The sequence below is a fragment of the Sphaerodactylus townsendi genome, linkage group LG06, assembly GCF_021028975.2.
Source record: "Sphaerodactylus townsendi isolate TG3544 linkage group LG06, MPM_Stown_v2.3, whole genome shotgun sequence".
Taxonomy (NCBI): domain Eukaryota; kingdom Metazoa; phylum Chordata; class Lepidosauria; order Squamata; family Sphaerodactylidae; genus Sphaerodactylus; species Sphaerodactylus townsendi.
This window is the reverse complement of record NC_059430.1, coordinates 114,034,501-114,047,886: the sequence shown is the minus strand read 5'-3', so window position 1 is coordinate 114,047,886 and position 13,386 is coordinate 114,034,501. Positions and strand designations below refer to the sequence as shown.

General features: G+C 47.3%; 1 protein-coding gene across 2 annotated transcripts in view; it reads right to left on the bottom strand.

Annotated features, from left to right (window-relative positions):
• Positions 1–214: 214 nt before the first annotated feature.
• The window catches only part of SCMH1 (Scm polycomb group protein homolog 1), a 57,882-nt gene continuing 44,710 nt past the window's right edge, over positions 215–13,386 (bottom strand). Inside the window, exons 10-15 of one of the 2 annotated variants that reach the window (XM_048500723.1) lie at positions 11,941–12,141; positions 9,995–10,177; positions 8,491–8,622; positions 5,881–6,084; positions 4,966–5,108; positions 215–2,166 (exon numbers count right to left, since the gene is read on the bottom strand). In XM_048500723.1, coding sequence (XP_048356680.1) covers positions 2,041–2,166; positions 4,966–5,108; positions 5,881–6,084; positions 8,491–8,622; positions 9,995–10,177; positions 11,941–12,141 — 989 coding nt within the window. In that variant the 3' untranslated portion in view covers positions 215–2,040. The remainder of the gene's footprint in view (positions 2,167–4,965; positions 5,109–5,880; positions 6,085–8,490; positions 8,623–9,994; positions 10,178–11,940; positions 12,142–13,386) is intronic. The other variant, XM_048500724.1, reaches the window with a different exon arrangement.

Genomic DNA, 13,386 nt, shown 5'->3' with positions numbered 1-13,386 from the left:
AACATTATGCGGAGATAAAAAGACTAATATGATCTAGGAGTGTATCAATAGGAGCAGAACATCCAGGCTGGAAGGGGGTGTACAGTTTGAGAGCTTGCTGGTGGGCGCCATTCTCTGTAGATACGCCCCTGGGCATCTGAATTCCCCCTTCCCCTGGGCACACACCACTGACTTCAGCGCAAGTCACCAGAGAGCCACACAACACCAGCACCCATTCTATTTTTTTTCCTTTATTTATAAACAAATCAACAGAATAAGTGCAGGAAAAAAGACTTATTGGCAGGGCCTTCCCTGCTAGCTGTGGGTAGCTCTGCACACCCAAAATGGTGTTCAGCAGCCAGGCAGTCCGACTAAGGGCAGGTGACCCTCCTCTCCCTCTTCAAAGAGGGCCCAAACCGGCCGTGGCGTTGCTCAGGCAGTTTGTGAATTCTCACTCCTTCCCTGCAGACTGGCTTATTGCCAATGAAACTTCATTGCTTCACAGTGGAGGCTCCCCTACCCCACCCCCACCCCCCAAATCTCCCTTGTGTTGTCTTCAATTGCTGCTGGGTCAGTACCAAGAGAGCCTTTTGAACCCGAGGCTCGGGGGAGACCGAAGAACCATCCACAGGACAGGCTGCTGGACACCGGCAGCCTCCGAAGGAAAAGCACGGCCCTCACCCTTGGAGACGATTTGTAAGCATTCCCACATCTGAAGGCTGCAGGGTCTCTGTGGCGGCCTTCCGAGGGATGACTCAAGGACCGAGTCTGGAAACAGAGCCCCTTCTGCTGACAGCCCAGGAACAGGCTGCCAAGGAACCAGTAGCAAAGCTTGAGCTCACCTGCTCCTTTCCACTCTGGCTCACTAGTGGCAAAAACTCTCTGCTAATAGGACAAGGACAGTCCACCGCTCAAGTGCCATCAAAATAAATACATTAAACATCCCCCCACCCCCAGAACACACACATACAAAACAATTCATGTCCCTCCACTTCACTGCCTGCTTCACCCTTCCTCGTGGCCTTCCCCCCATGAATGGGCAAGAAGGTATAACTTTCAGCAAGGATCTGATAAATTTAATGGGAGGAGCTGGTACCGTTGTCGAGTAAGAACCATTTCATTTCCTGGGGAAAAGCTGCCACTTTGACAGCAAGTATGAAGACGTTTCAGACTGGGGGTGAGGGGAAAGAGGAGGTGCACAGAAAAGAAGACTGTCTGCTCGATTGTGCCCCCCCCACCCAATGACATCCAGGTAAAGAGAAGCAAAGGGTTTCTTTCCCTTTGCCACTGCTCTTGGCTCACTTGGTGAGCTTCAAAAGGGAAGGGTAGTTCTCCGTGACAAATGCAGATCTCCTGCTGGACGCCCAATTAGCTTCCCTTCCTTATTCTACATAAATATTAATGCTTTCTGCCCTCACAACAGCAATACTGTCTGCTTGAGCCCTCAGGGCAGAAAAGAAGTTCCAGCACCATCTGAAGGGAGGTCTTTTCCTAGAGGGGGAATGCCTTCTGCGCCCCCTGCCCACGTACCCAACGGAGTAAACAATCTGGTTAGCAGCAGCAGCAGTTCGTTTTATGCCCAAGCTGACTCCTTGCAGACTATATGGCACGAATAGGTTAAAAAAGGGGGGGGCGAGGGGAGGAGGCAGCTCCTGGTACTGCCAGCTTTGAGTTTGAAACATGCTCTCCTCCTGGCGCGACAAAGACGTATCAAAGAGGGTGGTGAAAAGACAGGGCAAGCTACAGTGTGTATCTGCTGAGGCAGATAAGTCAAAGCATCAGCACCAACATGAGCCTGGCTCTGGTCAGATCAGCCGGAGTCCCGTCCGCACGACAGGAAGCATCTTTGTGGCAGACAGGTGAGCTGCGAGTCCCGGGTGCCATCGGGAGACAGCAGAGGAAGCCTCTATCCCTTTGGCAGGGCTCTTCAGGGCGCTTTCCTCTTCTCAGCCACAAAGGAAGCGCGGAAGGAGTCCTCCTAGCCCCGAGATCTGGTGGCTGAGGAACGCAGGCGTGCCTGCAAAGGGGAGGAGAGAGTGTGGGCCAGACGGCCTCTCTCGCTCAGAACTTGCCCTGCTTTAGCTTGTCGATGTGGTAGGTGAGCTTCAGAGCCGGTCCCAGTTTCAGGCCCATGTACTTCATCATCATGTCACTGCGCAGCAGGAGCAGGGCTTTGCCGTCGATCTCCTGGCACGGAGCAGAAAGAAGCAGATTAGAGCAGGACCCCGTATATCTAAACGGGGTCAGAGCACGCTTCTCCCCCTCTCTTCCTAGCCCTGCTCAACTCTTGAACAAGGTGGTTATTGAGGTGCTTTGTGGTTTCCAGGCTGTATGGCTGTGTTCTAGCAGCATTCTCCCCTGACGTTTTGCCTGCATCGGGGGCTGGCATCTTCAGAGGATCCTCTGAAGATACCAGACTCTGAAGATGCCAGATCCTCTGAAGATGCCAGCCACAGATGCAGGCGAAACGTCAGGAGAGAATGCAGCTAGAACATGGCCATACAGCCAGGAAACCACACAGCACCCCAGTGATTCCGGCTGTGAAAACCTTCGACAAAGGTGGTTATTTTCTATAGCTGCTGCTGGTTTCCACTTCTCTTGCCTCTCCATATCTGCTGTTTGGCCAGGCACATGGGTTAACCACCTTCTAAAAATGGACCCCTTCTCTTGATGGCCCTTTATATCTCATTTCTACCCCTCCTCCTTTCTCTAGTTGAAAGACCTTTCTTTCTCTTTCAGATTATAAGTTTGTGGACACAGTTTCTTTCCTCTCACTTCCAGTAAAGAAGCTTGGCTGCAGGGTGCTGTGTATGTAGTGTGTGTGTTAAGTGCCATCGAGTGGCTCCTGACTCGTGGAGATCCTGTGAGTCAAGATCCTCCAAAATTCCCAGTCGTTAGCAGCCTTGCTCAGGCCTCGCAAACTGGGGGCCGTGGCTTCTTTACAGAGTCAATCCACAGCATGTTGGGTCTTCCTCTTTTCCTGCTGCCTTCAACCCTTCCCAGTAGTATGGTCTTTTCCAGTGACCCCCTTGTCTTCTCATTATGTGACCAAAGTATAACAGCTTCAGTTTAGTCGTTTTAGCTTCTAGAACCCACTGATTTGATCTAGAACCCACTTAATTTTATTTTTTTGGTGGTCCCTGGTATCTGAAACAATCTCTTCTAACACAACATTACAAAGGACTATATATAACACACATGGAAACTTTTTTTAAAAAGTATTTTTATGTAATACCCTTAAAAATTACTATTTTGAAAAAGGAACTTGGCTGGGTGCTGCTTTTCAGACTGCTATGGCACTGTGGTGTAGTGATTAAGAGCAGGTGCACTCTAATCTGGAGAACTGGATTTGATTCCCCGCTCTGCCCCTTCAGCTGTGGAGGCATATCTGGGGAACTAGATTAGCTTGTGCACTCCAGCACATGCCAGCTGGGTGACCTTGGGCTAATCACAGTTCGTCTGAGCTCTCTCAGCCCCACTTACCTCACAGGGTGTTTGTTATGAGGGGGGAAGGGAAAGGAATTTGTAAGTTCCTTTGAGTCTCCTTAGAGGAGAGAAAGTGGGGATATAAATCCAACTCTTCTTCCTCCTCCTCCTCCTTCAACTGTGACACGACAAGCAAACGTCTTTCTTTGTGCCACTGTTAATGGGTACTAATTTTAAAAGTGCCAGAGCCTCAAAGGCTGTTAAGAAAAACCATCAAGTTCAAGCTCTAGTTGTGGTGCAGAGCTTTCCCCACTGGCTCAGATTATTCACTTTTCCAGCCAGTCTGGCTGAAAATAAAATATATACCACAACCACCACCACCCCTCCCCGGCCCTCTCCCATAGTAGAAAACTGTGGCCCACATGATGAACCGCACATGCTTCTCACGCAGGTGGTTCTCTAAGGGAAGGCTGATGAATTTGGGGCCTTTCAGCTTAGCAAAAACAACATGACTAACAGAGGGGTGGCAGACATTTTGAAGATTATGCATGCGGTAGAGACAGAGGAAGACCTATTGTGAGACGGATTGATTCAATAAAGGAAGCCACAGCATTTGGTTAGCAACACCGGAGAAAGGCTACCCATGATCTGACATTTTAGAGGCCGCTAATTTATAGGTTTGCCATAAGTTGAAAACAACCCAATATACATAAAACACATGGAACCTCCCCCCTCCCCTTCCATTCTACTTGGGGAGATGAATGAAGTTCATGGGCATTAGACTCTAGATGGACAAAAGAAACTTGCTCTTTACTCAAGGAAGTAATTCAGCTGTGGATGCGGCAAAGGCCGCTACTAAAGGTGGCTGTAAAAGGGGATTAGTCAGACGGAGGGCCGACAATGGCTGCAAGCCATAACGATTAAAGGAAAGTTAACCTCTGACTACCACAAGGTAACATGGGAGGGGTGTCTCTATACTCTGTATGTTAACCCTCTAGGGCATAGGTGTCAAACTTGCGGCCCTCCAGATGTTATGGACTACAGCTCCCATCATCCCCTGCCAGCATGATCCTGGCTGGGGATGATGGGAACTGTAGTCCATAACATCTGGAGGGCCGCAAGTTTGACACCTATGCTCTAGGGAAACCGATTGGCCACTATGTGAAACACGATGTTGGACTACAGGGGCTGTTGGCCGGATCCAGCTGGGCTCTGATTATATTCTAATATCCTGCACTCAATTCCTAGCATCTCCAGTAGATTATATGAAAACCTTTTGCTCTGAGAGTCTGCAGAGCTGCTGCCAGCCAGAGTAGACAATACAAAGCTTGACGGACTAATAGACTAACTCAGTAAAAGGCAGCTTCTAGTATGGAGCATTTTTGCTTGCTTTGCATACTGCTACTTTCCTTGATCATAAGGACGAGGAGCTATGTGGAATACTAAATCGCTGCTTCTATCCTCTTGGAGATCTTCTAGCATCTCTTCTGAACCATAAAGTCTCAGGAAACTTTCTTTCAGAGATTAAAAAACCCTCGTCCAGTAACTGATCATATTTACATGTTTTCGGAACAGGTCGGCGTGCGGCCCAAGCTGAGGGTCAGCTTCTCTCACAAACTGCATGACGTCTTCCACTGTCCAGGCAGAGGGGTCCCGGGTGCCCAGACGTGAGGTATCTCGGGATCCAAGGTATCTGTCTGAGCCTAGAAGGGAAACAATAAAGAAGACTTGGATCAAGGAGCTGGGGAACCTCAGAGCTACATTTCCAGATAGCTTCCTCCCGACCCCAAATAATCACCATTGATTTTATAACTACCAGCCAGACTGTGGCCATAGTGAAGCATAGTGTCATCCTGTGGAGATTTACTCCAGTGGGCTCAGGCTGAAGCAATTCACACATGAGAGTGTGCCACAAATTTCTCACAGGCACAGATCTCTCAATAATGTCCTTTCTTTACAAGCAAGATAAAACGTTTTGAGGCAGGAAATAAAACGTTTCCTTCGTGGCATTCCACATGTCCCCTCCCCAATATTTTATTTTCAGCTTGAAAATGTTTTAAATGAATCCTCTCCTTTAGTGATTCTTTTGTGAAAATGTTTTCACTGGCTGTGTAGATCTCTTTAAAACGTTTCCCACTCTGCTCGGCAATCCTTGGACTTCGTCCTCAGAGCTATTTTCTGAGCTCACTCCGTTGCCTTGCCTCTTTTCATTTTTTTAAATTTTGGGAGTGGGTCAAATCTCCGAAACCTCAAGTACACAACCTGTGAGAATCGCAGCACAAGGCTTTGAAGCACCATAGCATCGAATCCACAGAGAATATTTTAAAGATTGGAACAATCACAAAATGGTGGCCAGGAATTGTTTCGAGGGGGTGTGCAAACATTTTCAGGGATCTGTGCCAATGTCAGCAACACAGGTCTGGAGTTTAAAAATACCCCCCCCCCCACACACACACACAGTTTCTGCTCTCTTACCCCCAGCACTCAGCCTGTGCAAAGCGGAGGAGCCGCACTGCGTGAGACTGGAAGGCTGGTGCAGGTGCCTGTATCCCTGCAGCCGATAGTCCCTTGACGTCCTGCTGGGACTGGGCGCGTTGACGGCATTCAAGGCAGAGTCCAAGGGGTCCAGGCGAGGCTCCAAGGCACCCGGCAACCCATCACCTAGAATAAACGTTTCTCCTGCAAAACATGTAAGCAACTGATGAGGGCAGGAGGAAGAGAACAACGACTTCCCGCTGGCTGCCCAGAACGACCCCAAAGTCTCTGGAGTCATCAGCCAAGAAGCAACTTGGTGTGCTTTTGTCTGGACAAAAAGTCAGGAGAGGGAAACCCAACCAAACTTTCCTCTTACAGAGTGGCCAGTAAGGGCAGACTCAGTTCCACCTGTAAACCCTCAAGTAGTTGCTTTTTTAACAGTAGCGACAGTTGAAGGGGAGATAGAGGGTGTCATTGCTAGCACGCCACAGAAATGATCAGTTCTGTGTTACCAATCCTCATCTGAACTGCAAGTATTTTGGCAAGCCAATTCGAGTCTCTCTTGGAGGAGAGGGGCATCAGTTTGGTTATATGTTTCCGATTACATAAACCAAGCATCAGTTCTTTTGGAATTACCCACCCCTTCCCCAATAGAGATGCATTTATCAGTTCCAAAACTCCAAGCAATTTGCATTTACTGTCCATTTGACCAGTTCCAGACATATCCAATTAGGCTGTCCATAGAGGTGCAGGGCTACTTTGTCTGGGGAGCAGGGATAAAAGTTGAAGTGGAAGTCTCAAACCACACACTCGGCTGAGTTCAGCAAGCCTACTGGGAAAGGTTGAGAGAGATCCTTTTTGATGGCCAACCAAGCCATGCTTTGATATGCCGCGATGGAGAGAAGGAACAGCTGGAATCTGCCTTTCACTTCCGTGAGGCAAACAAGGAAGCCACCAACAGGCATTTCTTTACCAAGGTGTTTCGTTTGTACCCCCCTTTCTCACCTATGAGCTGATGTCATTCTCCTCTCCTCTATTTTATCCTCACAACAATCATGGGAGGAAGGCTAGGCTGGGTGTGTGTGTGTGTGGCGGAATGGAGATTTGAACCTGGGGTCACCCAGATCCTAGTCGGACACCCTTAGCGCTATACCACGTGGACTCTTGGACATGCAGTTAGCAAAGAATGGATTCCCCAGACTGCTGCTTTAATTGATGTTACTATCTGCCCGATGCTATTAATTCAGGTCCTCTTTCTTCATGAAAGAGAAAGAGCTGGTCCAGAAATTATCCATGCCGTAGCAGCTCTCCCATGATGAGTTTGTATTTCTCTGGCATGATACACCATCACTCGGCTGGCTGGCAGGAATTCATTTAGAAATCTTCTCGGCTGCTGCGGCCCACAAAGCGGCATATCAGAAAACCAGAATGAAAACCAGGTGAAACAACAAATAAAACAACAGACCCCACCGTCCCCCCAAAAAGACCAAGGGAGCAGCGCATCTGGTAAAAACCAGGGAATCTAAAACCAATGCATAAAAACTGTGGAGCATTTTTAAAAGGTTTTCACTTGGCAATACAATAAAAAAATGAGAATAAGGCAAGTGTTTTACCAGACGTTGTGAGGAGGATATTCTACAATCACCACTGAAAAAGCTCCCTTCTTTCCTGTACCACCTACTTGGTCTAAATGGGGGAAGGGGAGGCAGAGAAGAAGGGCCTCCACTGCAGACCTTAAAGATCAGGCAGGTTTACATTGCATTGGAAGATTATGTCAGCATGAGGGGAATAAATCAGGGCAGCAGAAGAGACATGGAGGACTATCCTACTTCCCTTGATATTGTGAAATAACTTTATATCAGGGGTGTCCAACTCTGGCGCCTCAGATGTTCATGGACTACAATTCCCATCAGCCCCTGCTGGCATGGCCAATTTGAAGGGCCAGAGTTGGACACCCCTGCCTTATGCTGTGTATAGCAAAGGGAAGGACATTTTTACACTTTAAGACACACAGTTATTTGTTGGAAGGGGTAAAAAGGAAGAGTTCCCCCCCATTGGTTTGACTCCTGCAAAAGCCGTACAGATCACTCTTGAAGACACAGAGCTGCTCTATCAGGAGTCAGACCATTGGTCTGTCATGGTCGTTCCTTTGTATTTTGACTGGCAGCAGCTCTCCGGCATTTTTTTGTTTTTCTCTCCACATCATCTACTTTCCCATTCCTTTAACTGGGGCTTCCAGGGACTGAACTGGGCATCTTCAGCAAGCAAGACAGATGCTCTGCCAATGAGTTATGGAAACCTCCTCCCCACCACTTATTCCAAGGACCAGAAGCAATTGCTTCGGTCCACAGATGTGAGACTGTTTCTGCTTTCACTGGTGGGCATGGCTGATGGAAACCCATGCTGCTCTGGGTGTAATTGCATCCCTTATTCCAGCAACCTAAGGAAGCTGCTATCTGGCAAAGACTTAAGCAATGAACAGCCAGGCTGGAGGCAGAATACTGGACTCAAATCCTGCAAATGTGTCTCCCTAAGGGCGGTTCTACGGGCCTCGGCTTGCTGAAACAGGCATCCTCAATAGCCAAGCTTGGGACCAAACGCTGTGCTCACCTTCCAAAGGGTGATGGTCATTCTTTGGCAACTTGGGGGAGAGAGGAGAACTGTATGGAGGGGAATCTTGGGAATATCTCTTTGTACCCCGGCCTGGTCCCTGCAGAGAGCCGTCTAACGAAAAGCTTCTATCTAGGGGAAGAGAGAACAAGCCCTGCTTAGGCAATTTCCTGTGAAATTCAGCTCTGCTCAATTTTTCTGATTCTTTGGGGTAGTCATTTTTTTCACCTACAGCCTTGTTTGAAGAAGGAACAGAAGTGTAGATGATTCACAGCACAGCCCTCCTCCCCCAGGAAGGGGGATATCAATCCAAACTCTTCTTCTTCTTCTATGATGCCATTTGACACCTAGTGAACAGCACTACCGCCCTGCCATTCAAAGGAGGATTTCTAATGTTGTTGTAGGGATGCTGCTATATTTTTCGCAAGGCTGCTTTCCGTAAGAAATACGTGGCAAACAATCTGAGGTATTTACCAGCCCGGGATACACAGCCTGGTTAACAAAGGAAATCTTCAACACGTGTGAAACTATTTGTTGTGCTTTACACGGATTATTCCTCTGAACCAGGCTGTGGTCAGGGAGGTCAGGATATAAATGTAATTTAAAAAATAGCTCTAGCAATTCATCCCAGGTTGAGAATAGTCCATGCCAACTCTAACTGAGCTGTTTACTTTTGTTGGAAGGACTTTGTGACCATTTATGTTGTGAGCAGTTAATGGAACTTGCTTGCATCTTAAGACTGGTTTCTGGTGGTTTCTGGTCTGACTTGGTTAATTACTGGTTGGAATGCTTTTGTAAGTGAACTGGGATCATAACGCTTGTTTTATCTGAGGGTTCGCTGCTACTTCCTTATTTTCTTTTTTGCAGCTTTCAGATTGTTGCATCTTACTAGGCTGGATCTGATCAGCCTTCCTGTTGGCGAGGGAGGAAGACAGTGACTCAAGAAAGACTAAGCTGAGAATCATGAGACCTATGTGCATAAAAGCTAAGTGACTTGTGGGTCTTTAGCACGGAAGGGAAATGGGTGATGCTGAATGAAGAAAAATGGCTGGATCCAATTCACAGACCTACAAGCCATTTTTTAAGCAGAGAGGCAGGGAAAATTCTGTAAATAAACCTTCTCCCATCCTCTCTGTGTTTGTGAATAGACACATATAGACAGAGAACCCCCCTTCACTACCAGCGGCAGCTTCATTCACGTAGTAATGATGGGTTCTGGCTCACAAAAATTCAACCCCCAAGTAATGTGTCAGTTTCATGATACCATAAAAACATTCTGTTACTTTGCTTAAAAAAAGACTAAAACTGCTAACCCTCTGAAGTTCAGGAGTGTTGCATAAGTGAAGCCTGCAAGCGGAAGGCGGCAAGTATTACTTTTCAACGACACTTGGGGTGGGGAATCTGTCCTCCTGTCCTTCTCTGGTAGCTTTGAACTGTGCTTGGTGGGAGTGTCCTCCCATCCGGGGCAACGACCGTCACAATTCTTCTCAGCCCCAGCTCCTACCTGGTAGGTACCTGTCGTGCTCGTACTCGCGACAGTGCTGTGCGTGATGCTGAGTGAACGGCTGGTTGCCAAAGAGGTTGTCGCTGCGGAGGTTGTGGCACAGTTTCTCAAGGAAGCGGAGGACGTACGTGATGCTGTTGACGGCTGGCAAGTTCAGGGTGTGCTGCTCGTGATCGAACACAGCTGGAGGGGGAAAGAACAAAGCCAAATGTCTTACAAGCTCACCCGTGACAGACTGGAACTCATGGCTCACATGGTGCACTCTTGCCATTGGGGATGCAGATGAAGTTCATAAAGGCACTCCTCAACACAATACAGGGCTGTAATATGAATCAGGTGCCGCCACCTCCAACCCCCTGCCCCCAGAAGTTCTTTTCTGACTTGGAATATTTATAGATATGTTGGTCCAAATATGAAATCCAGCAAGCCAAGACAATCCCTGTAACACCTTTTATTAGGAGTAACCAATGACACTTAGCCATGAGTAAGTTTTCAATTACTCCAGGGAAATTGAGACCCAGAGTGGTATAGTAGTGAAGAGCAGTTGGCTCTAATCTGGACAGCTGGCTTTGATTCTTCACTCCTTCAAATGAGTGGTGGCCTCTTATCTGTTTTGTTTCCCCACTCCTACATCCCTGCTGGTTGACCTTGGATTGTCACAGTTTGTTCAGAATACTCTCAGCCCCACCTACCTCACAAGGTGTCTGTTGTAGGGAAAGTCCTTACAAGAGAGAAAGGTGGGTTATAAATCTAAACTCTTCTTCTCATAGTTCTGAAGGCCAGGCTTCTTTAAATTGCACTACAGGATCCCAGATCTGGTTGGGACTACCATAGCGCAGGGGAAAGGAATGGATCATACCTTCCCCCATGCCATTTTTATGAACCAAAATGGAGCTGGGGGCATGTGAGCAAATAACACGCCCTCATCATTGTTTGTGTGTGGGGAGGCACATTCCCCTTCTCCCCTGTGCTGCAGTGGTGCCAACCAGAATCAAGCCCCATGATGCAGTTTAAAGGAGTTCCCAGGTGGCCTATGTTTTCGTTACCTTGCAGTTGGACTGCTGTAACGTGCTTTGCACGGGGCTGCCCTTAAAAAGCAACTCAGAAACTTCCATTGATGCAAAAATGCAACAGCTTGCCTGTGACCAAGGGTTGGTCAGAGTGAGAATATTGGACCTGTACTAAAGCAATGGCAATTGTCTCCTTGAGTGGGAAGTAATGTCTATTTCATACTGGCGCAAATCTGATTTTCGTAAGCTGCCTTGAGCACAGTAATAGGGACAGGGCAAATGTAATCATAAAATACTAAAACAAAATAAAAGCTCAAAGCTCTGTAAGACTGAAGAAGATCCACTGGCTCCCACAGAACTGATACAAGAGCAAGTGACCAAAATTTCTAGTCTTTCAGAAATCATATGGCATACATTTTATTAATAAAAGCGCTGGCTGTATGTGATGCTAAGACTGAGAAAAATATTGCCCCCTGCTTTGGCAGACTAATAATGTTACAAATCTTCTCCTGTTCCACTCTTTGAGCTAGTGGCAAGAAGACAACTGTATACAAATAATGAGTGCAGCAGTCAATAATATGGGATAAACTACACAAGCTGATGCACTCTGGCTGTAACAAACCTCTCAGATAACATTTATATATTCATAAACTTATATCACTAATCATCTTTTATAGCTCATTAAATATAATCACAGTAACATATTTACTGAGTCTATATAAGTAATATTTTCAAGTAACATCCAACAACGAAATCGATCTCAACTGCCAACGGATCCTCGTTCCTGGGATCTCAATATTGTCCGTATCCATAGAATATGCGCATTGCGCACACTTGCCACATGCAAAATGTCCATGAGTTGTCAAAATGTCCTTCTGGAGCATACAACTGAGAACTAAGCGGAACAAGGAGACCAACCATTGTGGCTCTCTGTACCTGAAATGATCTCGCCTCCGTGGCCTTGCTTCAGGAACGAGAAGACAATTTTCTGGTGGTAAGCACAATCGATGCACGCCTGGACCGCCTGTTGGAGGACCACAGAGGCTCGAGCTGGCCCAAAATGATCAGGCAATTGCTGGATTTTCTTTTTGTCCAGGTGAGGACCAGTGCTCCCGTTCTTATTCAAGTAGATACAAACTATGGAGAAAGACAAGAGACTTCTTAAAATTAAATTGAGAAACAAATGAAAACACCTTTCCTGTACCTGCAGGTCCCCCTCCCCTGAGTCACTATCTCTGCTACGGAAACAGTATCCCTGGTCACATAGTTTAGCTGAGCCTTGGAGAGCTGCTGGCCCCAATACTTTAACCACCAAACACCTGCACAAATGGAGTGTCATCATCCCCTGAAAGCCAACAGACTGACTGGAGAAGAAAAGCCTTATCCAGTCTGTCAAACACTGCTGGATGAACAAGTCCAGAAGGGCAGCCACATTTATCAGCCGTAGCAAAGGGCTTTTGCACATATTGGGTCGTCCCGCCCCCTTTCCACCTGTTTTACTCTCTCCAAGACAAAACTGAAGACAAGCCCAATGTTCCAGCTGGAAAACTGTTCTGAACCGCAGCAGAAGAACAAGATTTGAGGCCAGTAACTCCTTAAAGACCAATATTTTAGGGCTATCTGACAAAGGGAACTTTGACTCTTGAAAGCCTCTACCTCAGAAATATTGCTGACCTTTAAGGTACAACTAGACTCGAAATCTTGCTGCAGCAGGTCCTTAAAGGCTGAACAAAAAATTATTTTGGCTCCAGCTTTCACAAGTCCTTCGAACGCATCAGAGGAAGTGACTCACAAAAGGTCACGCGGAAATAAACGTGTGAGGTTTTCAAGCTGCCGCTGGACTCCTGAGATAATGTTCATACTGTTTGGCCGCAATGAGACTCAAGCTGTGCCTAACGGGTCGACAAGCTCTTCACCTGCAGAGATCTTGTCCATCTAGACAGGAAAGGAGGTCAACCCTCGTGTGGCCAATGACACTGCTGCTCAGCGTGGAGGTGAGGAGGGGAAAATAGCTGGAACAGCAGGAGAATAAGTAAGACCATGGCATCAGTCCACAGGCAAAGGACTGTGAAAACCGCTACCCGAATGTCTGCAAAAGACGTGCACTTTTGGAGATGTTCCTGGTTTCATGACAGATCTTCCACTGGTGGTGGTTAAAGGAATTTCTAAGCGAACAGCATTCAACTAGTGAAGCTTTCTGGACAAGGAGATGAGAGTGGACACATGTGTGGTTACCAGCCAAGATGGAGACCTCCAAATTAAGTAGCCAAAATGGCCAATGTGTCTCCAGGCTTCTCTCTATTAAACTCTGCCACTTTCCTAGGAGCACGTCTGGGGATTGCTGTGTCTGCTGCGACTAAGAGACATTACATGACTCACATC